The following is a 26,677-nucleotide window of genomic DNA, read 5'->3' on the forward strand; positions in this document are numbered from 1 at the left end:
CTCCATGCCCAGTGCAGGGCTCGATCTCACCACCCTGGGATTTTGACCTGAGCTGAAATCAAGAGTTGGACGTGACTGAGCCGCCCCAGGGTCCCTGTCCAGCTTTATCTTGTAAGGGTGAGGGTGCCAGCTTCCAAGCTCTTTGCATGTCAGATTTGAAACTGCAAGTCCCCTTTATTTTGAATAGCTATTTCCTTGCCTCCTTCTGAACTCCCAGACCCCTTCTTGTCCTCACAGTGATCACACTTTCTTTCGGGCTAGACTATCAGTGTCTTTTCATGACGACGTCCTAAGAGGGCTGTTTCTTGAGAAGAGGGACCATGGTTAACCTTGTGTCTGTGTTAACCCTTTGCACATATGAAATGCTTAGTGTTGCTGCTTGATTTTATCAGATCGCTTCCATGGGCGGCCTCCATTCCAAGGACTTTGTGCTGTTAAATGAATTATCCTAGTCTCTGAATCAAGGTCTTATTTTCTTAGCAAGGTTGGAATAATGCAAATTTCACTTACATTAAATTGAGATTTACCAGAATAACTTCTCAAGATCTGGTAAGTCCTGTCTCCCTTGATTTAAGTTATTAAAATTCCAGTTAGTCAAGGGTGCCTGGCTGGCTCAGTCAGTAGAGCACACCACATTCCCAGGGTGGTGCGTTTAAGCCCCATGTTGGGTGTGGAGCCTAATACACAAATTAACAAAACCCAATAAATTCCAGTTAGTTAGCATCAGTGTGATATTAGCTTCAGGTGTACAATATACACCAACACCCGGTGCTCACCATGCCAAGTGCCCTCCTTAATCCCCATCCCCTATTTACCCCATCAAGTACCCTCTCCCCTCTGGCAACCATCAGTTTGTTCTCTACAGTGAAGAGTCTGTTTCTTGGTTTGCCTCTTTTTACCCATTGCTCATTTGTTTCTTAAATTCCACCTATGAGTGAAATCATATGGTATTTGTCTTCCTCTCAATTTCTTGACTTCATTTTGTAATGACTTAAGTAGCTAAGGGGAAGATCAAATCTGAGCAAATTCTAGGAAAAGGGCCTTCCAGCTAAGTGTCCAAACCAACTGTTTCAGAATTATCTAGGAAGCTTTAAAAAAAAAAAATTCTTGGGACTCACTCAGTCTTAGGGAGTAATTATGGTGCACAGCTAAGTGTAGAAAAATAAGATACTTCAAAAAAATTTTTTAAAAGACTATTTATTCATAGAGACAGAGAGAGAGAGAGATTGAGAGAGAGAGAGGCAGAGACACAGGCAGAGGGAGAAGCAGGCTTCATGCAGGGAGCCTGACTTGGGACTCGATCCTGGGCCGAAGGTGGCGCTAAACCGCTGAGCCACCTGGGCTGCCCCCAAATAAGATACTTCTGATCAACAACCTATTCATGTTCAAAAGTGCTTTTTATATGTGTACTTAAAAATAAAAATCTAACTACAAAACCAAACCAAACTTATCCATTCATTCATTCATGTTCAGCCTAGAGGACACAGGAAATGTTATTGAAAATTCACCCTTTTATTCATTCAATAAATTTACTGAGCACCAAGTAAGGACTGGTTAGCAAGTCACCAGCCCTGTCCAGAAGAAAGCAAACTAACATGTGGCTTTTAGAGTCAGACATGCTCATGGTCTACATCCAGAGCCATCACACCCAGGGTAACCGTGAGCATGTCCTTTACACTTGTAGGGCCTCCGTCTCCTCATCTCTATCATTTACTTCCTAGGAAGTTCTGTGACAGAGATCGCAAAGGGAGTATTGAGGAAGACTTATACTCCATCCTCCTAAAACGGTTTCTAACTCCTCTCCTAGTCCAAACACACACACTGAAATCATCACGGCTCGCGCCCGCTGAGCAGTTAAGCTACACACCAGGCAGCGTGCTATGCTACCTGTCCATCCATATGTCAAATTTTATCTGTGAAGGTCTAGAGGCCAGCAGCCTCCTCCTTCCATTGGCTGTATTTATCCTCACTCCTGTAACCAAAACATTGACAAAGCAAGCTGAAGCAACAGGACCAGGACTTTTTTTTTAAAGATTTTCTTTCTTTATTCATGAGAGAGACACAGAGAGAGAGAGAGAGAGGCAGAGACACAGGCAGAGCGAGAAGCAGGCTCCACGCAGGGAGCCCGATGTGGGACTCGATCCTGGGTTTCCAGGATCACACCCTGGGCCGAAGGCAGGCGCCAAACCACTGAGCCACCCGGGCTGCCCAGGACCAGGACTCTTAATCTGGAGTGGACCATAACAAGAGGGCTGAGTTGAAAAGCCACAGGGTAAGAGAAAGCTAACTAGGAGCTGCCATGGGTTTATGGCACGCTTTGCTGCTGCCACTACTGTATCAATGACTACCACTGCCATCAGATAACTATTATTAAGTCTTTACACGTCCCAGACACTGTTCTATGGATTTTACATTTAGTTCTCAACAACTCTAAGTTACTGATGCCGACCCTTTACCACTGCTGAGACAAGGCATTTATTTTTTTTTAAAGATTTTATTTATTCATGAGAGAGAGAGAGAGAGAGAGAGAGAGGCAGAGACAGGCTCCATGCAGAAGCCCGACGTGGGCCTCGACCCCAGGTCTCCAGGATCATGCCCTGGACTGAAAGTGTGCTAAACGCTGTGCCACCGGGGCTGCCCAAGGCATTTATTTACTGAGAGGACCGAGAGTCTGAGACTTGCAACATAACTCACTGCCACATTGACTTTCAGGAAGGCCCTTAAAGGGGAACGCCTGGGTGGCTCAGTAGTTGAGCGCCTGCCTTCCGCCCAGGGTGTGATCCTGGAGTCACAGGATCGAGTCCCACATCAGGCTCCCTGCATGGAGCCTGCTTCTCTCTCTGCCTGTGTCTCTGCTTCTCTCTCGCTGTCTCTCTCATGAATAAATAGAATCTTAGAAAAAAAAAAAAAAGATTAAAAAAGAAAGGGAGACCCTTAAGGGCTTCTGGAACCTCCTTCTACATGGGTATACCGTGTTAACAGCACCTGCACTTTTACTTCACAGGGTTAAAGGTGTCATTTTATCTTTTTAAAAATCTTTTATCTTTTTAGAGGGAGAGAAACAATACACATACATGCACAAGCAGGGGAAGGGGCAGAGGGAGAGGGAGCAGCAGACTCTCCCTCCCCACTGGGCATGGAGCCCCGTGTGGGGCTCGATCCCAGGACCCTGCGATCATGGCTTGAGCCAAAATCAAGAGTGGGATACTTAACCAAGCCACCCAGATACCCCAAAGGTGTCATTTTAATATGAACCATGGTTTTAATTCTCTAAGAGACAATGCTAAGGAGTACTTTTCCATACCAGGCAAAGAGGTGTCACTGGAAATAAGCAACTTTTCACCTTTAAATCTTCAACTTTTTTTTTTTTTTTTAAAGATTTATTTATTTACTTATGATAGACACAGAGAGAGAGAAAGGCAGGGACACAGGCGGAGGAAGAAGCGGGCTCCAAGCAGGGAGCCCAACGTAGAACTCAATCCTGGGACCCCAGGATCACGCCCTGAGCGGCAGGCAGGCGCTAAACCGCTGAGCCACCCAGGGATCCCAAACCTTCAACTTTCTAAGAGCATGTCTGCCCCTAGGCAATTGTAGAGACTAAAAGTAAGCAGGCCAGTACAACTCATTCTTAGACACGTTATGCCCTTGCCTATAAATGATCAAAATCAAAAGAATTCCACAGTGAGTGGAAGTCTTCACACCCCTGGTGTTTTTCTGCTGAAGGTGGCTGTCCTGTGCGTTGTAGAAACTTTAGCAGCATCTCTAACTTCTGCCCACTGGATTCAGCAGCAATCCCTAGTTGTGACAACCAAAAACGTCTTGAGATATTGCTAAATATGCCTTGAGAGCAAAATCATCCCTGCTTGAAAACCACTGCTAGAGAGGAATTAATTTAGAGCTACCATTACTCTGTTCTGTGTAACATAAACTGACAGCTTTTTACTTCTCTAGCTCACTGAAACAAAACTTACCTTTGTTTAGCTTTGTAATTAATTTATAGTAACTGAAATGTCCACTTTATGAAACTGTGAAATATTTAAGTAACAAAAGGCCTTACAGGGTGGCTCTAATTCCTAGTAATGTTCCAATCTGCTTGGTGGACATCCTAAGTTTGGCCCAGACCTAGGCTGGGTTCCTCTCAAATGGATCATCTGTCTCCACAGAAGACAGGGGACACCACTGAAGTGGGAGGACATGCTTTCTTTACTTGGTGGTTTAACCCTAGGTCACAACGGGTCCCCCCAAACCACCAGATGTTGTACAGATTCTAATTAGAGAACACATTCTGGCTGCAAAGGTCTGGCTACAACACAAGTTAGGCAGCAAGAAGTCATGCGTTTTCTGGTTTCTTATCATCTCTATCAGTCAGGCTAGGACACTGTGCCCTTCTCCCTTGGTTAAAGAAGATAAAGTATCCCAAGCCAAATTAAAGAGAAAGCATGGATCTGCTGACCAAGAAAAGGGTTATTATACCCTTGCTAAGTTTGCTTAAAAAAGTCACTCAGAGGAACTAGGAAAAAAATTCCTCTGAAAAATAGGAGGCACGGTATTGACTTATCTTAAAAAGGCCTTTTAAGAAGAATGACTTGAGATTATAAAGCATTTTTCAAATACACAAAGTGCTTCATAACAACTCAGTAAGCTTTAAGGAATGCTTTTTTTTAGTACGTCACTTTTTTTGTTGTATAAAAGAAAATACCCCAATTCAAAGGGTGGTAGCATATTTGATATCACCACTGTTTAAGAGGAATGGAGTTACAGGAATGAGAAGTATATAATTAGTAAATAATCCCTCTCAACAGTGAGTTAAAGTAGGACAGCCATAAAGGGGGAAAAAAGAAGCCGGAGGCAACACAATCAGTGCATATCAGAAATGCTTTTTTATTTTTATCTGAAAACAACTTAAATTTTTAGACAAATGATTTTAGTATATAAATTTGATTTGTTTTTATACAGAATATAAAGATTTCCCTCATTGATCTTCCATGTGAAGGGTATTACAAGCCTGAAGGGAGATACTTTCTGCACACAAGTGTGTATCTTACACATAGGGTACTGGAAACCAATGGTGTAGTGCTTCTACACATAAATTAGGTCAAGTGACATCACATATTAAAAAGGAGCAAGAGAAATATTCTAGTTAATCAGATTCAAGAAGCAAACAGGACACAAAAACTGCAGATAAGACCAAGTCAGTAACTTTAGTTAGGACACTGCAGATTATACTGGAGTAACAGGTCTGCGAGGCTATAGTGTGTATCACATTAAAACAGCAAGGAAGAGCTATTCATAGAGAAAGGGTGGATGAGGGATTTTCACTAAAGCAAATTAACTTCTTGTCAACTGCCAAAACAAAACAAAACAAAACTGAGCATATGAATGTTAGTATACTGAAGGCGTGTTATACCAGTTTCTGTGCAGCATGCTAAAAGTTAGTTAGAACTTCTTCACTGGTGCATATGAATCATTAATAGTCATGGAAAGTTTTTATTTTTTTTTTTGGCGCCCTTCTCACCAAATTTCAGGCATGTCTTATTTTAGATGGTGTATAGCTTTTATCTATAATTTCGTCTTGTAAAAACATGTGAAGACAACGTTCATTCTGTGCCAGAGGATGACCAGCGACCCTAGGAATAAAAAACACAAACTTAGTCTAGTATTTTTCAAAATTGGGGCTGAGGGTCAAAACATACATTCTAAGGTTAAAAAGCATGTACAATTTAGTAATAGTTAAGTGTTATTCTGGACCCTCCTAAGGCTATGCTCTATCAACTAATGGTAGATTTCCCTTCCTTTGGTTCACAAGGGTCATTTAGACAACAATCACTAGCTTTGCACTGCTTCTGGAATACGTACCCAGTTAATGTCTTTATATATTAATTGGTATAGGCACAAGAAACCTAGATTAATATTAATGTTAAAAGTGAAACGTCATTAATTCTAAGAACCCATTTAAAGAAGGAAAAGATACAGGATCAGAATTAGAAATACACTGAAGTTCAATAAAACCTCAAAAAACTAAGAGACACATGTTTCCAGTTTTTATTTCTTCTTTTGGCTTGCTTTAAAGGTTTCCACTGCAGACTAACCGTAAGATGAAAATGGGTAATGAGATTTCTATTTCTGAATTAAAAACACCTCAACCAGCACTGCCTTCTCCAAAAGGAAAGCATGTTCATAGACAATGAAGGTCAGGTGTATAGCAGGTAACAAAAAGTTATAGGCTTGTACAACTTTCCTTGTTTAACCATTCACAGTTCTTCACTGCTTATTACTAGATTAAAATTGAAGTGTTGGTCAATACATAAGTTCACACAACCATATTCTCCAGCATTTGGCTTTATTTGGTCAAAAAGTTTTTTTTTAAAGATTTTTTTTATTAATTCATGAGAGACACACACAGAGAGAGAGAGGCAGAGACACAGGCAGAGGGAGAAGCAGGCTCCATGCAGGGAGCCCGACGTGGGACTTGATCCCAAGTCTCCAGGATCACACCCTGGGCCAAAGGCAGATGCTCAAACGCTGAGTCACCCAGGCGTCCCCTATTTGGTCAAATTTAAGGCCAATGCATAATTATAGTGACCTCTTTCCTGGCATAATTCTATTACTTTGGTTTTAAAAAATGGCTATAAATAATAGTAATAATAAAAATGGCTATATTTCAAGAATAAAATTAAAAGCTAGGGGATCCCTGGGTGGCGCAGCGGTTTGGCGCCTGCCTTTGGCCCAGGGCGTGATCCTGGAGACCCGGGATCGAATCCCACATCGGGCTCCCGGTGCATGGAGCCTGCTTCTCCCTCTGCCTGTGTCTCTGCCTCTCTCTCTCTCTATCATAAATAAATAGATTAAAAAAATTAAAAAAAAATTAAAAGCTAGAAATTTTGGTTTAAGAGTTTCTAAAGTAAAAAAAAAAAGGTTTTCTTACATTGTGAAAAAAGATTTTGCTGTGAAAATTTTAAATGTGTACCTTCACACAAGACATGCTGATAATACTTCCATCTGCAATCAAACAAAATGATTGCAAGTATACTGTAAGTTTTATTGTTCATGCTAGAACATACCTTAAATGAAAAAGAATCATAAGTAAAACTGTATTTTTAAAAATGCTGCAATTTTAAATATAATTTGCATATATTAACCAAGAAAAACAAATACAGAACTTAAGTCAATGCAAAGATACTCAAGTGTGTTAATATTTATCACATGATATTCAACTTGTTATATACTTTTACTTTATTAAATGATACAAAAAAGTTAGTTAGGAAATGGCCAAAAAGAAAAGCACTGTTACCGCTTAGCTTAATACCTAAATTACTAGTATTCACCCGAAGTCGTCCTGGATCACTATTCCCACTTACACCTCGCAAGGTATAGAAAGCACTTACTTGTTTATAAACTGCTCCAGTCCTTGCTTCCTTTCTTCAATAAAATTGTCATCAAATATTCCATCATCTCCTCTAAAAGGAAGCTGACGCAAAAATGCTTTTCCAGGGAGAGGGGGAACTACAACCTAAAAAAAACACAGGAAAGAAAGTTCTTGAAGATGTTGACTAGGTTGTGAAAATTTATAGAGCACACAGAGCGTGAAGACAAAGTATATGTTCACTAGGATAGCCATTCCACTGTTAAACCAAATTAAATATAAAAGAAAATCAGTAACAAACATACTGAAAAAAGATTCAGTGTTTGGAGGCAAGAGAACCAAAATGCAGAACAGCCCATCAGACCACGGCTCCTCAAGAGCATGGCCCATAGCTTATCGTTTTTTCCTCAACTTGTCGAGGCACAGGTGTACCAAGAGAACATTCGAGCAATGCTGCAATAAAGGCTGCGATGCCTCTAGACAGTCTGGACACCACTTAGGGGAGACAATGCTTTTTTAGAATAGAAACTGCAGAGATAAAAATCAACCTTCAAAAAACCACAAAAAAACAAAACAAAACAAAACAAAACAAAAAAACAAAATCAACCTTCAATTACGTGAAGAAATGAAATATTAACCAATTCTTTCCAGCATGGGCAGGTAAGAATTCTGTGGTCTGTTTCCTTTACCTCACACCATCTGCGTAGATTCCTACTTGTGTTTGAAGTGAGGATAAAATAATCAACAATTCTGTTACCACTCTTCCATTTTCTAGGCTAAGAAACATGTCAACTTTCTCCCAAATCCACTCCCCTCTCTCTCCAAGGATCTGTCATTTTCTTCCTACATAGGAATATCCTAATTTTCCCTTTCAAACCCTAAAAGGGGAAGATAAAGTTGTCCTGGGTTAACTTAAACTGATCTCTCTCTTCTACGAATTATCTGGAGCTCAAATATTGGAGTTAAATAGCACACAGCTAGCTATTTGTTTCACAAGTTAGGTTGGTTTCTCAACCATGGCACTATTAACATTTTAAGCCAGATTAATTCTTTGGGGGTGGGGTGGGGAGAGCTTTCTTGTGCACTATAGAATGTTTAATAGCATATCCAAGGCCTCTACCCACTAGACCAGGGAGCACTCAGTTAACACCCCTTTCTTGTGATAATAAAAACTATCTCCAGACATTGTCAAATGTCTCCTGGGGGACACAACTGGCCCTGGTGGAAAACCACCAATTTATCTTATAGATGCCTTCAAATAAAGACCCTGTCTCAGGCTTCCTATGGCTTTTTTAAGGAAGGCTGGGCACACAACAGAAGTTCGAATATCTGGTAAATGACTAACCACTTAGCTGGATCCGTATCTTACACAAAACAGAAAAGGTATAAACAAACAATTAGGCAAGAAGAAATATAAATAGTAAACACCAGTAATAAAATTATACATTTTCTAAAAGAGGTTAAACTTTAAACCCGTGATACAGTTTCTATTCTAAAACAATGATCCAGCAGGGTAAAAAAGGGAAAGATCAACACAACTTTATTTAGAATAGCAAGGATTAAGAGCAAAAAACCCCCACAAAACCAAATGCCCAACAGAAACTTCCTAATTTCTTCCTAGATCTACTCTTCTCCCCAGATGACCAACGATTAAGACATCTAAAGATTTATCTCCATAGCATTCTTGAATCTCTCTTCCTATATTAGCATTTGAAGTTGACAGTTAAAACCTGCAGGGATATTACAATTGAAAAGTGGAGATCATGGCCAGTAACTGAGCCCCAGTGGAATGGCTATCTGATGGGCAGGGGAAAACATCTGTAACTATAAAGCTATTATTAAAAAAAGAAACTAGAACCAATGCACTCAACAAGTAACTACCATTAATTCAGGGCATGATTTAGTATGATATTGAGATTACTATGTATTATCTGCAGAGATATATTCTTCCTAACATAATATTCAAAACAGCCACTTAAATGGTGAGGTTGTAGGTAACAGGATTAATAATCTACAAAAATCATGAGTGGTCTGTTTAGCAAAGATTCCAAAGATCCTTTTCAACATCAAATTATTTTTGCTTAAGCAGTCTGAAAAGATCTAGTTCGAGTTCTTACCATTCTAACAGTCATTAATCCAAAGATATGTGTATATGTGTGGAGTCAGAAGTAGACAGGAAGATACTTGGTTTAGCGTAATATAGAAAAACATACTTAAATAAAAGATAAAGGATTTCACCATAATGACCAGTAAACATAATAATTACCACCTACTTTCTAGCCTTGTTTAACAGATTTTGGTTAAAAGTACTAATTTATAAACAAAAATAACTTGACTAATTGTTCTTAACAATACTGTAAAAAAAGTACAACGTTCACATAGGTTAACCCCCTCACATATATTTTTTTAAAGATTTATTTATTTATTTATGATAGACATAGAGAGAAGAGAGAGAGAGAGAGAGAGAGAGAGAGAGGCAGACACAGGAGGAGGGAGAAGCAGGCTCCATGCCGAGAGCCCTACGCGGAACTTGATCCCAGGACTCCAGGATCACGCCCTGGGCCAAAGGCAGGCGCTAAACCGCTGAGCCACCCAGGGATCCCCGCCCCTCACATATTTAATATGCTTCAAAGGAAGCAATTAAGTGAAAATCTGTAGAATGGAAGATTTTTGCAAATTACTATCTGAAAGGGACTTGTAAGAGTTAATATATTCTAGATACAGCTCAATAATAAAAAGACAAAACACTCAACTAAACAGGCAAAGGGTCTAAAAAAATGTATTTCTCCACAGAAGATAAAAAAATGACCAATAAGTACAAGAAAAGATGATCAGCATCACCAGCCCTCAGGGAGATGAAAATCAAAACCACAATGAGACTGCACCTTACATACTAAGGCAGCTGTAATAGTAGGGGCACCTGGGTGGCTCAGCCACTTAAGTGCCTGACTCTTGATTTCGGCTCGGGTCATGATCTCAGGGTTGTGGGACTGAGCCCTGTGTGGGGCTCTGAGCTCTCAAGCCCTCAGCAGTGAGTCTGCTGGAGAGATTCTCTCTCCTTCTCCCTTCACCCCTCCCCCAATGTGTGCACTCTTTCTCTCCCAAATAAAAATAAATAAATCTTAAAAAAAAGAAGACAGATAATAGTAAGTGTTGACGAGGATGTGGAGAAAAGAGTGGAACTCTCCTACATTGTTGGTGGGAATGTAAAAATGGTACAGCTGCCTTGGTAAAGTCTGGGAATTCTTAAAAGTTAAAGAGTTATCAAAGAACCTAGCAAATTCACTCCTAGGTATATACTCAAGAGAAGTAAAAACATTATGTCCAAACAAAAACCTGTACACAAATGTTCACAGCAGGATTATTCACAATAGTCTAAAAGTAGAATCAATCCAAATGTCTACCAACGGATGGATAAATAAAACGAATGAAATGTATACTCATACAACAGAATATTACTTGGCAATAAAAAGAAATTAATTAGGTGGGAAAAACCAAATTAATGTTGAAATGTTGAAAACACCTTCAGTGAAAGAAGCCAGAAACAAAAGACTACATATTCTATGCTCCTATTTATATGAAACGTCCAGAACAGACAAATCCATAGAGAAAGTCAATTAGTGGTTATATAGGGCTGGGTGAGGAGGGGTTGAGGGAGAAATTGGTAGTGACTACTAATTGGTATGGCATTTCTTTTATGGAGTGATTAAGGTGTTCTAAAACTTACTGTAGAGATGGCTGTACAACTCTGTGAATATACTAAGAACCAATGAATTTTACTTCAAATGGGTGAACTGTATGGCATGTGAATTAATATGTCAATGCAGCTGTTATTTTTTCAAAAAGTGATGTATACATTCACCAAATGTTATTAAATACTGCAGTGCACCATGTGCTACGTTAGTTAAGCAAAGCCCAAAACCTATAAACACACTTCTTCCCATAAATCAAACAGAGAAAGACAAATACGGTACAATCTCACTTTTATGTGGAATCCCCCCCCCCCCCCAAAAAAAAATCTAACTCACAGCAACAGATAGTAGCAGATTAGTTGTTGCCAGGGGCTGGGGGTGGGGGGAAATGGAGGATGCTGGTCAATGTGTACAAGCTTCCAGTTATAAAATAAGTTCTGGGGATCTAATGCAGAGGATGGTGACTACTGTTAACAATACTGTATTGTACACTTACATGTTGCTAAGATAGATCTTAAATGTTCTCACCACCAAAAAAAAAAAAAAAAAAGTATGTGAGGTGATGGATATATTAATTAAGTTTATTGTGGTCATTATTTCATAATATATAAACATAACCAATCGTAATGTTGCATTCCTTAAACTCGCACAATGTTATCTGTCAACTGTATCTCAATAAAACTGAGAAAAAAGGGACACTTCTTCCCTGTGGTCATAAATAATTTGTTACCCAAAACTTTCCTAACTTGTACATTTAGATCTTCAAATCATCTATAATTTCTATACAGTGAGTTAAAAATTTTTATTCCTAAATAAACAGCCAAATGTTTCGACCCCACTTACTGGAAAAAAAAATCATTTTCCTTACTGATTAACAATGTTATTTTTGTAATAAACTAAGTTTCCAATAAATATGCAAGTCGGCATTCTAAGTTCTATTACATTCTAAGTTCTATTACATTCTGCTAATCTAACTGCTTGTCCCTAAAGCAATACTAAACTGTTTTAATTACTACAGCCTTAGGAGAAACTCTGATGTCTGCAGGTGCTCAGTATATGCTGAATGTAATTTAGGAGTCCTCTTGGTGTTTCCTTTGATTGTAAAGCTCATCTATAAATCTGCAAGTTTATTAAAAAAAAAAAAAAAACAATCACTAAGATTTCTATCAGAATTTCGTGAATTTATAAATAAGCTAGAAGATAACGCTTTACTTTTATCACATCTACTGCTAAAATGTCACCTCTAAATGAGGCCTTCCTTTGACGACTCTATAAAAGAGTACTGTCCTGGCACTCCCTGGTTGCCTTGGTTTTGGTTTTTTTTTTTTTTTCTTAACAGCATTATCACCATCTGACATACTATACAGTTACTATTTTTTCTGTTTTCCCTTCACCACCATCCCAACTTCATCAACTGAATGTAAGGACCATGAAAGTGGGGACTATGTTCACAGCTCTAACTCACAGAACACACAGAATAAGCTCTCAAATCTTTTATTTATTTATTTATTTTTGCTCTCAAATATTTAAATAATGAATCTTCGAAAGTGAATATTTCAAACCAAGAATGTAGTCTATTTATTAAGTTTTGCTTTTGTCTTTCTGTATAGTTTTAAAGTTTTCTTTACATGGGTCTTATATTCCTAGTTTTACTCATAAATATTTTATACTTTGGTATTTTTTGGGGTAAAATTTTCTCCTTTACATTTTGATAGAATGCTATGATTTGTGTAATATATTGCTCTTGCATCCAGCCACAGATATCTAGTTAAGGAAGTTTTCCTTCCATTTCAACTTAGCACACTTTACAAATGAACACAAGTTAGGCTCTACTTTAGGGCTTCTACATATTAACTTCTGATGTCCTCCAAACATAGGGTTAGAATAAGGAACGTTAGAATGAGACTTTGCCTTGCTCTGATTATTTTTGCACCCAAAACCACTAAATTTTAAGACAAGATGACTCTTACCAAGGTATATAAGTGTTTTTTTTTCTTTTTGTAAGAGTGTTTTTATGTATCATCTATTAGACCATGGCCATCATTTAAAAAACTAAGCTGAAGAATATCAGCACGTATCACAGAGTAAAAGTAGTCCTGGTTTATGAAACTTCTGTTCTATGTACATGTGATGATGATGAAAAAATGTATTATGAGTCAATAAAAGAAAAAAATTGCAAATATAATCATATATGAGACATATTAAGGAAGAGAAACTTGGCAAGGAGTGTGTGTGGGTGGCAAGAATGAATAGGAACATGAGGGAAAGGAAGGAAGTAATAGCAAAAAAGCTCTAAAAAGGAAGCATTATCCAAGTGTAAGTCAGCAAAAGCCTCAACTGGGCCATTAAAATAGATAATTCTTACCTTGCTCTCTCTTTCTAATTCACTTCGCAGCCATTCAAAGTCACTGTATCTTCTTCTAACAGTAGATTCCTTCAGCTTGAAAATAGGCAGATTTGTCTGAAATTAAAAAAAAAAAATCACTTCTAAGTTGAAGCATGGGACAGGGACTTCAAAAAAAGGGGGGGGGGTGAGGTGGGGAATCTGTCAAACTGATAATATGGCAAGCCTGGTTACCTAACAATAAGAAATAAGATAGAAAAATATCAAATACAATAAAATGTCATCTCACGACAAAATAAAGCTTGGTATATTATTTACGCTGGAGTGAAATTTTTATTTTTATTTTTTAAAAAGATTATTTATTTATTCATGAGAGAGAGAGAGAGAGAGAGAGAGGTAGAGACATGGAAAGAGGGAGAAGCAGGCTCCATATGGGGAGCCTGATGCAGGACTCGATCCCAGGATCATGACCTGAGCCAAAGACAGACGCTTAACCACTGATCCTCCCAGGCATCCTGGAGTACAACTTCTTTTTTTTTTTTTTTTTGGAGTACAACTTCTAAATGCACATCTGCAAACAGGCTTTAGGATGTCATTCTGCCTGAGGTCAGTTACATAAATATAGGCCATTTTTTTCTATTTCATTGAGCTGTAGAAATGCCAACTGAACAGGGGTGAGATAAAGCTAGCTCTGATTGCTAACCAGTTTAGATAGTACCTAAGCATATAATGCTCACAGGGAAAAACTAAGGGAAAAGAGACCTTAACAATCTTGAAATTAAGTACAAAATATCTCAATAAATATTTATTGAATATTGGATGAATAAAGGATTATGCTTAATGGTCTTCTAAAAGATGCCAGAAACTAGCAGGGAAAGTGTGCAATGCCTGCACTATTACTACTAGTAGGAAATCAGAAGTCCTACACATTAGGTCAGGTTCATAGATCCACAGCTTTATAGGCTGAGGGCAAGTTTAAGAATTGAAAATATAATGCCCAGGACTCTGAAGTTACACTGGAATGGAGACTGTTCTTTATAAGACTGCAAAGACCATTTATGTCAACTTCTAAACTTAAAGTAACAAGAAAGATTTCTATTATCTTTTACTGATCCCTATAAAATGAGAAAATATACCACCAAACCCAATTTAAAATGGTTGATGATTAAGGATATTAGCAGATGCAGTATACCACCATGATTTTATTATCAAGAATAGAATTCGAAAAGCACATAATATGACAAAGTTCACAGGAGACAGAAATGATCTAACACAATGCCATACCATATGGAAAATGCTATTTAATACTATATACTTTTAGATCATATTTTGTCTTTAATTTGGTCTTTGCGCTGGCAGAACAGCAAACTGTTTTACAGCTGAAAAGAAAAAAGTTAAGCGTCACCAGAAGGGACATCATCCATCACATAAACTTCACTCCTAAGAAAATTTCGATCATTTGTTAAACCTAATGCCACTGGTAAGTAATTGTCATTCAGCAAAAGAAAAGCTTTTTTATTCAGGGCCTTAAACCCATTTTGTAGTAGGTCTCATTTTTTTCCAAAGTGTATTAACTTCTCCATGTTGTATACCTTATAGCTTGGAATCTTCTACAGATGCTATTGGGCATAACACTGGATAGGTTTCAAGCATGAAACCAAATCTCACAAGAGGTTTAAAAGCACTTGAATTTTCTTTCCCAGGTAACCACAACATTTGTTCATTGTATTAATGACTAAGAGCAAAATTGCACCTAACAAGACTCTTATTATACTAAAAGTCAAGCTTATATTTAGAGATGCTGGCTTGCTGTACAGAAGGGTATTCTCATTCCCCACAGGGAATAAAATTAGGTCCCCTAGGGAGCAGGATGATAATTCCCAGAAAGAAAGCACTGGATTATTTCTCTCTAATTTCACCCATTGGCTTTTTAACCAAGTTCACCCTTCCGCATTAAAATATTAAGTCTTTGTAAGTGTCTAAAGATAGAAAGGCTTTTATAGAATTGAGTGTTTTCTGCAGGTGAGATTTTACATTTTGAATTCCCTCCTCTCAAATTACTTTACAAAAGGGATTAGCTGCTCTCTTTATTCAATATGTTAAGATCAAGCTTGTGAAAAGAGTTCCCTTCGAATTTTCATACTTCTGGGTACGGAAGTCCATAAAGTTAATCTCTGAAACAACATATCAAGCTTACAGGTACAATGTTGAGGGAAGAGTGCCAATTCGGCTCATTTTACCTTCCATTTTCCCTTTTGAACTTTTGACACAATCATGACTCTATCTGATTCACTTTAATAGAAGGGGAGTGGGAAGGAGAAAAAGTCCATTCCTTTCTGTGATTAGCTAATAATTTGATAGATTATACAGCAAAAAAAAGGATCACAGTTAAAGAAAATTCTTTTATTTAGTTTGCTCAGTTGGCTATGATTTCTCTTTACATGAGGATTGCTTTAAAGTTTTGATAAAGTCACACCCTTTAACTCTTAATATTACCTGCCCTTTACATTTGGAGTGGCCAAGTTTGCCTGTTAACTTCCTTCTGGTCAATACCACCATCTTTCAACCCAACTGGACCAAAATAAAAATGAAAACATGTGCAGGTGTTTTCTTTAAGCCACCATTGAGGGATCCCTGGGTGGCGCAGCGGTTTGGCGCCTGCCTTTGGCCCAGGGCGTGATCCTGGAGACCCGGGATCGAATCCCACATCAGGCTCCCAGCGCATGGAGCCTGCTTCTCCCTCTGCCTGTGTCTCTGCCTCTCTCTCTCTCTGTGTGACTATCATAAAAAAAAAAAAAAAAAAAAAAAAAAAAAAACATTAAAAAAAAATTAAAAAAAAAAAAAGCCACCATTGACTACAAACTCTTGATCTGTCACTTTCAACTTATTTAACTCACATAACATGTTCCATTTTTGTTTTCTAAGTATTAGAGAAAAAATGATTACTTTTTTTTAACACCAGTTCAGGAGGATTCAACTATTTTTTTAATTAAAGATTTTTTTTATTCATGAGAGACAGAGACAGAGAGAGGCAGAGACACAGGCAGAGGGAGAAGCAGGCTCCCCGCAAGAAGCCTGATATACTACTCAATCCCGGACCCCGGGATCATGCCCTGAGCTGAAGGCAGATGCTCAACTGCTGAGCCACCCGGGTGTCCCAGGATTCAACTATTTTCAGTTTGGGAACATCTCTAAAAGGGCCAGTGCTAGGTAAGTTAGGGAATATAATGAGGACTGAGATGGAGCCCTAGCCCTTTTGAAGCTTGTATTGGGGAGGTTGAAGGATAAGGGTATAAAAAGTTTAAATTTATGTAGTTAAACAAAAAGTTGAAAGACCAAGAACAAATTGTAGACAAATATTTGCAACACAGAACAAAGGGATAATTTTATTAAAATGTAAAGAACAGGGACGCCCGGGTGGCTTAGTGGTTTCGCGCTTGCCTTTGGCTATGGGCATGATCCTGGAGTCCTGGGATCAAGTCCCACATGGGGCTCCCTTCATGGATTCTGCTTCTCCCTCTGCCTCTCTGTCTCTCATGAATGAATAAATGAATGAATGAATGAATGAATGAAAATAAATTAAAAATCGGCAGAACATGGAATAACTAATGGCAAGTAATGTTCAAACATCACTCACACAAGAAATGCCAGTCAAAAGAGTAAGATCCCATTTTCACTCATCAGACAGGCAGGTATTACATTTAAATACCTTGTGATGGTGAGGGGAGGACAGCAGCCAGCCAGCCAGTCACTTGAAAAAAATGCTGGGGCCCATGCGTGGCTCAGGCAGTTAAGCATCTGCCTTTATTTAGCTCAGGTCATAATCTCAGGGTCCTGGGATCAAGTCCCACTTTGGGCTCACTGCTCAGCAGGGAGCCTGCTTCTCCCTCTCTCTCAAATAAATAAATAAATAAAATCTTAAAAAAAGGAAATTATGTTGATGGTAGTAAAAACTGGTACAACCTGTAAGGAGAGCATTTTGGTGACATCTATCACTCTTTTAAATGCATGTTTTGTTTTTTTTTTTAATTTATGATAGTCACACACGGGGGGGGGGGGGAGAGAGAGAGAGAGAGAGAGAGAGAGAGGGGCAGAGACATAGGCAGAGGGAGAAGCAGGCTCCATGCACCGGGAGTCCAACGTGGGATTCGATCCCGGGTCTCCAGGATCGCGCAAAAGCAGGCGCCAAACCGCTGCGCCACCCAGGGATCCCCTTAAATGCATGTATCTTAAAAATAAGATGAAAACCCAGAGTGAGGCAAACCATAAGAGAGTCTTTTTCTTTAAGACTTTTTATTTATTCATGAGAGAGAGAGAGAGAGAGGCAGAGACACAGGCAGAGGGAGAAGCAGGCTGCATGCAAGGAGCCTGATGTGGGACTTGATCCCGGGTCCCCAGGATCACACCCTGGGCTGCAGGCGGCGCTAAACCACTGCACCCCCGGGGCTGTCCCCATGAGAGAGTCTTAACACTAGGAAACAAACTGAGGGTTGCTGCAGGGGAGGTAGGTGGCAGAATGGGTTACAGGGTGATGGGCATTAACGATGGCACTGGGTGTTATATGCAACTAGTGAATCACTAAGTTCTACTTTTTAAAACTAAAACTAAATAAATAAATGCATGTATCTTTTAAGCCAACAATTCCACTAGGAATTAATCCTACAAATATTCCCATGTATATAAAAAGATATCGGTGTGTAGAAGTTTAAGCATTGTTCATGTAATAGTAAAATAAACAACCTAATAAAACTGTTACAAACAGAAAATGAAACATTATGCAGCTTTTACAAACTATATAATTCAGCCACAGACCGATCAGAAAGTCGGCCTGAGGGCAGCCCGGGGGGCTCAGGGGTTTGGCGCAGCCTTCAGTCCGGGGAGTGATCCTGGAAACCAAGGATCGAGTCCCATGTTGGGCTTCCTGCATGGAGCCTGTTTCTCTCTCTGCCTGTGTCTCTGCCTCTCTCTAGCTCTATGAATAAATAAATAAAATCTTAAAAAAAAAAAAAAAAAAAAAGCCTGCCTGAGATGTGTTAAGTATAATAAGTTTCAGAGCATGCGACTTTTTTTTTTTTAAGCGTGGGACTCGATCTCAGGGCCATGAGTTCAAGTCCTACGTTGGGGGTAGAGATTGCATTAAAAAATAAAATCTTAAAAAAAGAAGTTTCAGGGAACCCTGGGTGGCGCAGCGGTTTGGCGCCTGCCTTTGGCCCAGGGCGCGATCCTGGAGACCTGGGATCGAATCCCACGTCGGGCTCCCGGTGCATGGAGCCTGCTTCTCCCTCTCTCTCTCTCTCTCTCTCTCTCTCTCTGTGTGACTGTCATAAATAAATAAAAATTAAAAAAAAAAAAGTTTCAGAACAGTATATATAGTATGACACCATTTATATAATAAAAGCATAAAGGAACAGATAATGGATTTGGCTGGTATTCTTTCAACACATAAAGCCATGCTATTGGAAGATAGTTGAAAATGGTTAAAACAGTATGAACTACACACTGAGTAATCTCAAGCACAGATCATGGGAAAACTGAAAAGATTAAACTGTGTCCTGAGTATGCCGCTAAGATACGTGTATCTGTGAGCACCAGGAGTAAACATTTCTGAACAGTAAAATAACCTTGAAACAGAAAAACAGAACAGAGAAGTTACCACAAAAGTTGAAGCCACAGAATCAGGCAGAGTAGCTACAGGTTTGTGCATGAGGGGTATTAAGAACACTTGGTTCTGGGGAAGGGGGGAGAACATTTGGTTTTTTGTTTTTCTTTTTTTTAAAGATTTTATTTATTCACGGGGTGATGGGAGGGTGGGGGGTGGGTAGAGACACAGGCAGAGGGAGAAGTAGGCTCCATGCAGGGAGCCTGACGTGGGACTCAATCCTGGGACCCTGGGATCATGACCTGAGCTGAAGGTGGCGCTAAACCGCTGAGCCACAGGGGCTGCCCAGAACATTTGGTTCTGTTCTCATCACAAGAAAGAAAAATTTGTAATTATGTATGATAAGCGATGTTAACTAGACTTATTGTGAACATTTCACAAAGCGTGCAAATATGGAATCATTATGTTGTACACCTGAAACTAATGCAGTATGTCAATTAAATCTTTTAAAAAATTTATTTAAGTAATCTCTACACCCAGCATGGACCCAAACTCACAACCGTGAGATCAAGAGTTGCTCTGTCTCCCTACTGAGCCAGCCAGGTGCCCCATGTCAATTATATCTTATTAAAAAAAAAAAAAGTCACTTCTAGCCATCTCTAAGGCTTATCTGCTTGAAGAATATGGACAAGAGTCAGACTACTGAAACAAATTATAGCAAAAATTCCTTAAAGGTTTTACTTTGGATTTCATTTAAAATGCTTTATAGATGAGGCCCCTAGGTGGCTCAGTCAGTTAGGCATCTGCCTTCAGCTCAAGGTGATGATCCCGGGGTCCTGGGATCTCTGCTGCTCCCTTGGCTTATGTATGCTATCAAATAAATAAATAAAATCTTAAAAAAAATAATTAAAACATGCTTTATAGACTTACCCAGAAAGTGAATTCTGAAATTAAACATAAATGATAAATATTAAGATGACTGAAACTTTTATTTTAAAAGATTATTTATTTATTTATTTATTGAGAGAGAGGCAGAGACACAGACAGAGGGAGAAGCAGGCTCCATGCAGGGAGCCCAACGTGGGACTCGATCCCGGGTCTCCAGGATCACACCCTGGGGCTGCAGGCGGCACTAAACCGCTGAGCCACTGGGGCTGCCCTGACTGAAACTTTTAAAAGGCAACATTTAGTATTCTCTTATCCCAACATTGATATTTCCCACTAATTTCAGAAACTGTTCTAAATTGCTCAGATTGAGCATAAACTAGAAGACACTATTTTCTGCTCACTACTGTTATTTTACCTAATAGGTAAAACTGTCAAACTCAATGATTTGTATTAAATAACAATATTTTATTTGTAGGAATCCTAACCAGAGACAGGTAAGATCAGAGACAAGTAAAACTAAAGTCTACCATCAGGCAAGAGCCATAAACAAAGCCATAATCTTCACCTATGTGTATAGGTATGTATTATTAATAATGCTGAAGGGGAATTTGAGTAACCTTGGTCTTTGCAACTGCATTCATGGAACTGTGAAAGTTGTACAACTCATGTTTCATTATAAATCTAAAGCAAAGACAGAGGCTCCTACAAACACATCAGCTATTCTCTCATAGGATCTATATAAGAAACCCCGTATTAAAAATAATTTAAAGCTATGTCAGGGCTATGGTACAAACTAACATTTAAAAAGCAAATATTGTAATTATCTGCCTCTCAAAAAGTTAAGCAAGTTGCTGGGAATTCATAAAGTCTATAAAAACGATTTTATCCACTGGGGCACCTGGTTGGCTCAGTTCGTTAAGGGTCTGCCTTCAGCTCAGGTCATGATCCCAGGGTCCTGGGACTGAGTTCCACGTAGGGCTGGCTCCCTGCTCAGTGGAGAGCCTGCTTCTCCCTCTCCCTCTGCTCATGCTGTCTCAAATAGTATCTTAAAAAAAACAACAACCCAATTTTATATACCATTCTAAAATATGCCTTTTTAATTATCATAACCCAAATACTAGTTAATATGTCACTACTACTTAACAATTTGGGGGGATGCTTGGGTGGCTCTGTCAGTTGAATATCAGACTCTTGGTTTTGGCTCAGATTGTGATCTCAGGGTCATAAGATCAAATCTCTAGGGAGGGTCTGTGTTCACCACAGAGTCTTAAGACTCCCTTTTCCTCTGCACCTCCCTACCATTCTCTCAAAAATAAATCTTAAAGACAAATAAATATGGGATACAATATAAAAAAGTCAGAGGAAAAAAAAACCCAAATCTCTACTCTATATCCTACTTCTATTACAAAATCAAAGATATCACACTGGTTCTTCAACCCAGTTATGCTTCAGGATTACCTAGGTACCTTGAAACAATTTCTTAAATGGTACAACACAAGTATAGAAAAGTGAGCAAATGATATTGAGGGTATAGCTTGGTAAGTTTTCAGATGGCAGCAATCTGAGTAGTCTTTGAAAACACACAGTCTTGAGGCCTACTCGGAGCAACTAAATCAGTTTCTAGTGGAAGAGGCCCTTAAAAGATTTTATTCTAGAGAGAGAAAGAGAGTGAGCACAAGGGGGTGTAGAGGGGAGGGAGAAGGACAAGCAGACTCCGTACTCAGTGCAGTGAAGCAAGCTGCAGGTCTGGGATCTGCCACCACAAGATCATGACCTGAGCAGAAATCAGAGTCCGAGGCTCAACTGACTGAGCCACCTAAGTGCCCTGGCAATGAGCCCTTTAAAAAAGGTTTCACCGGATGCCTGGGTGGCTCAGTGGTTTAGCACCTGCCTTTAGCCCACGGCGTGATCCTGGAGACCCGGGATTGAGTCCCACATTGGGTTCCCTACAGGGAGCCTGCTTCTCCTTCTGCCTGTGTCTCTGCGTCTCTATCTGTGCCTCTCATAAATAAATAAATAAAATCTTTAAAAAAAAAAAGTTTCCCGGATGATTAATACAAAAGTTTAGGCATTGTTACTATAACACGTCTGACTGGTTCAAACGATCATCCAACAAGCAGCTAAACCAGTGCTTAGATGGAAATTTATAGCTGTAAATGTCCGTATTAAAAGAGAGGAAATATCTCAAATGAATAAACTTCTTAGGAAACTAGAAGAATAAACTAAACACAAAACAAGTAGAAGAAAGGAAATAATAAAAATCAATGGAAATAGAGAATAGAAAAACAGAGAAAATACAAATGAAAAGCATTCAATGCTTCAAATAAAGAAATGAGATTTTAATCAAATTTAAGATTATTTTTAGTATCTTGTTTTACAAAACATTGGACAAGTCATACTATTCCTTCTACAGTCAAAGAAAGTTAAAGTCAGTAACCCTACTCTTTCTCACTCTGTCAAATCTCACAGAGATTCATTCAATACAAAAGTACACACTTTAAAATAGTCTGTATCTTGATAGTGGTTAAGAGCTCAGTCTCTGTCTGGGTTCAAATTCCAGCATCACCACTTACCTATATAACGGTGGGTCAGTTAATCTGTTTTTCAATTTGCTCATCTATAATCTGCAGATAATAGTGTGAAAGTATATCAAAATAGATGGTTAAAGTTGAACTAGCCCAGATAATTTCTTTTCTACTGCTTGGAAAATCATAGAAGGGATATTTTGAAATAAACTAAATGTGTAGCTCTGGAAGACCATGTTCTTAGATTTCATATAGTTTTTATAATGATGAAATGAGGTAATATACACAAACATGCTAGAATTGAACCTAGCACCCAACAACTGCACAATAAATCTAAGTTGTTTTTCTTACATTACCCCTTTTGTATCTTTTTAAACTCAGCAAAAAGTTCTAATATTAGCATACTCTCCTTTGCCATTAATCAATTGTTGTTATTGTTACATTTGCCTTCTCAATCTTCTACACAAGGTTATTTTTGCTGAACCATTTGAGAACGAACTGCAGACATCATAAACCTTTACAACTAAGCACTTCAATGTGCATGCCCTAAGAACATTCTCTTATATAACCACAGAACAAGGACCAAATACAGGACATTAACATTGATATACAGTCCATATTCATATTTTACCAGTTGTCCCTTTAAAATTAAAAAAAAAAATGGAATTCAATTAAGAATCAAGCTCTCTGCTTTGCCGTGTCTTTAATCTCCCTCAATTTAGAATAGTCTTCCTGATGTTTTGCCATTCAAGACACTGACAATTTAAACAGGGAAGGCCAGATATTTGAGATACATTATACTTTTGAGTTTGTTTCCTCCTGACCAGTTTCATGTCCTGCATTTCTGGCAGGATTGTTCCTAATGGCAAGAAAGTTGAAGCATTTTCAATGCATCATATCAGAAAGGACATGATGTCAGTCTGTCCTATTACTGATCACCCAATTAAGGTTAAGTCAGCCACATTTCTCCAATGTAAAGTTACCTTTTTTCCTCTTTAAAATAGTTTTTTTTTTTCTTATTCTTACATTTGTTTTCATAATAAAGTTTAGTGCCATTTGGAATTTATCCACCTAAATTTAAAATTTACAGAACTTGCAGAGCACAGAATGAATTCTGCTTCTTGGAGAAATTCACATTTTTGGGGGAAGTTATTTGCCTGACTAACCATGAGAAGGAGTCTAGCTTATCACAGAAAAAAGCCTTATTCCCTGCCAAATATAGTGCCAACATATACATATATACGTATATATGTATATAGGTTAAGTACCTTACGTTTTCAATTTGATTTAGTAAATAGATTCAGAAGAGGATTTATAGTCTACTTGGCTAAAATGAAGCCATGGATATTTGTACTTGCCTTAGGAGAAATTCAGAGCAATTCTCAAGCTTCTGTGTATTTTGCCTTTTCATTTGCAGGAGAATATATTTTGCAGAGCACATTAATTACATAAGATACCTGGAGCATTCAGAAAATTCGAAAAGAATAAGACTAAAAACTTGAAGAAAACTATTCATTATTACTTAGCTGGTTTTTTTATTTGTTAATAATAATATATCAGAAACAAAACTCTAAAGAGATGAAATGTTATGAGGTATTTGTATTCTATTTAGTAGTGAGCATAGCATAACCTATGGACATGTTGAATCATTATGATGCTGTATACCTCAAACTAATATAACATTTTGTCAAATATACACAAATATAAATATTTTTAAAACCCTACCATTTGAAACCAGCCATTTCCCAGAAGGTATTACTAATGACATAGAGTAAAATCATCAGGAATCCAAACAGACATTATATACTATAGCATAGATTTTTGAAACCATGGTATAGAGCTCAAAAATAAGGGCTCCCTTCACATTTAAGCAGAGGAAACCGTCACACTGGTCTCCAAAAAGCTGGGTCTTACACACTTACACAGGCTGACCTATTAAAGTCAGCAGCTCACAGCTATCCTATATGTAACCTGATTATCACTGGTAGTCAAATAGAAAACCAAGCCTCAAAATGTGATCACCCGAATATAGCTTAACAATAGATACTAGAAAAATGTTTACTAGGTGTTTCTAGTATTTCTTCAGATAGTGTCACGTGTACATTTGAAAAAAGGGACTGGCAACAACATCAAAAGTATACTCAATAGACCATACTGTATTTAACCAATCCTAAGAGATGTAAATGGATGCCTCACTCTGGTTCTCATTAAGCGGCTGCATTTCTCCAAATATCTACATCTAGAGATAAAGGATAAGCTGAGAAGTGCTTAAGCTATTACCTCCCCCGTTAGTACTTTTGATACTTGTTTTACCCAATCTGGAACAGCATGAATAACTGGAGATATGGTTTATAACCTAGATGAACTCTAAATATGGCTGGGGAGAAGTCATTTAAGTGAAGAATAAGCTTTTAGTCCAGAGAACCTTTGAAATGTAGATTGTCATTAAGCCAAGGTATTTGGTTTAGTTTCTTTCTTTTTTTTTTAAAAAAAAAATAAGGACATGGCCTTCCAGTGATACAATTTCCCATTATTTTAAAAGACGTATCTTTTTTTTTTTTTAATTGAAGTATAGTTGACATACAACATGATATTAGTTTCAGGTGTACAACATGAAAGAAGTATCCTTTATGGCATAATACCCAAAACAGTAGAGAAGAAACTATCTAGACTGCGTTAATGCACAAATCAAGTAATTCCATATACTTTTCCTACTTTAACCATAGTCTTCATTTGTGAATTGGCAGCAAGACTCATTTGTTAGCTCATGCAAGATTTTCAATGAGCAACCTCTAAGGAAACTGCAGTAATAAGTCTACTGTCAAGAAAAATTTGTTCATGAACGTTTACATAATCCCATATTGGCTTCAGAAAAAAACCTGCTTATTAATAGTCTATGGCTTTTTTGAACTATTTTAAAAATGCAAAACTATTTTCTATATCTTCCCAACTTCCTCATGGTAAGAACTGTCTCAAGAGTTTTAAACACCCACCCATTCCCACACACCCCAAAATGGCACCACCTACAGAAATTCATTCAAATTAGTCTAAAGTGGAACCCGAACATTGGTATTTTTTAGGTAATCCTAAGGTGCAGCCAGGGTTGAGAATCACTGCCCCAGAACTACTATCCTATACCTACTAACTGTGAAACAGGGCAGGGGAGCTAAGGAATCTGTACGATCACCAAGTCATTTTGGTTTAGCCAAGGTAATTAAGGGCAGTAACATTTTACCTCCAAGGATAGTGATTTGGAACTAACCCTTATAAGAATAACTGGAAGTGAGATATAAAGGCGCTGTAAAACTACAATGTGGAAATCAGCAGAGTATTAGTTACGAAACTATTCAGTAAATGTATTCTAAACTTCTATATATGCAGTTTCAGGCAGATAAAAACTACAAAGATCTAAAAAAGATCTCCTCAAGACATATTTACAGTATGACATTGGAAGGTGGGGAGGGATTAAAGAAGTACAGTAGAAATAAAATAGATATAAGGGGCACCTGGCTGGCTCAGTTGGTGGAGTATGCAACTCTTGATCTTGGGGTTGTGAGTTTGAGCCCCAATTTGGGTGCAAATTACTTAAAAATAAAAATCTTTAAAAAAATAAGCCACATGTATATGAAGAACATATTAGGTTAAGTTTGCATGGTAGGCTCATAAAAAGTATCCTTACAATTAAAAAAACTATAACAGTTAATACACATTCCTTTGTAGGTATTTCATTTTGATGTCCTTTTAGACTTTTATATATAGAACTTATTAAATATGTTATGAGCTTCTCATTTAGTATCATTAATATGATTATATACAGACACTATATACACGACAGGTAGTATAATATAATGATTAATCATATGGTTCTGGAACCAGACAATCTGGTTTTAATCGCCAACTCCTGCGTTAACCAGCTATCTCACCCTTGGTAAAATGCTAAGGATGAAAGTCAGATGAAGCCTTGATATATACAGATCCAGGGAATTTATATACCCTCCTTAAGAAAAACCCCAGGGACGCCAGGGTGGCTCAGTGGTTGAGCGTCTGCCTTCAGCTCAGGGAGTGATCCTGGAGTTTTGGGATTGAGTCCCACATCAGGCTCCTGCATGGAGCCTGCTTCTCCCTCTGCCTGTGTCTCTGCCTCTCTATGTCTCTCACGAACAAATAAATAAATCTTTAAAAAAAAAACAAAAAACCCTAAAGGTGAAATTACTGAGACAAAGACTATGAATGTTAAGGCTTCATAATGTCCTCCAGAGAGGCTAC

At 38.2% G+C, this 26,677-nt stretch overlaps 1 protein-coding gene across 1 annotated transcript in view; it reads right to left on the minus strand.

Moving 5' to 3' along the window:
• Window positions 1-4,857: 4,857 nt before the first annotated feature.
• The window catches only part of SNX3 (sorting nexin 3), a 41,177-nt gene continuing 19,357 nt past the window's right edge, over window positions 4,858-26,677 (minus strand). The window contains exons 2-4 of the mRNA XM_072738340.1: window positions 13,421-13,516; window positions 7,386-7,510; window positions 4,858-5,627 (exon numbers count right to left, since the gene is read on the minus strand). Coding sequence (XP_072594441.1) covers window positions 5,522-5,627; window positions 7,386-7,510; window positions 13,421-13,516 — 327 coding nt within the window. The 3' untranslated portion in view covers window positions 4,858-5,521. The remainder of the gene's footprint in view (window positions 5,628-7,385; window positions 7,511-13,420; window positions 13,517-26,677) is intronic.

Source organism: Vulpes vulpes, chromosome 1 (genome assembly GCF_048418805.1).
Source record: "Vulpes vulpes isolate BD-2025 chromosome 1, VulVul3, whole genome shotgun sequence".
In the NCBI taxonomy this organism is placed as follows: Eukaryota; Metazoa; Chordata; class Mammalia; order Carnivora; family Canidae; genus Vulpes; species Vulpes vulpes.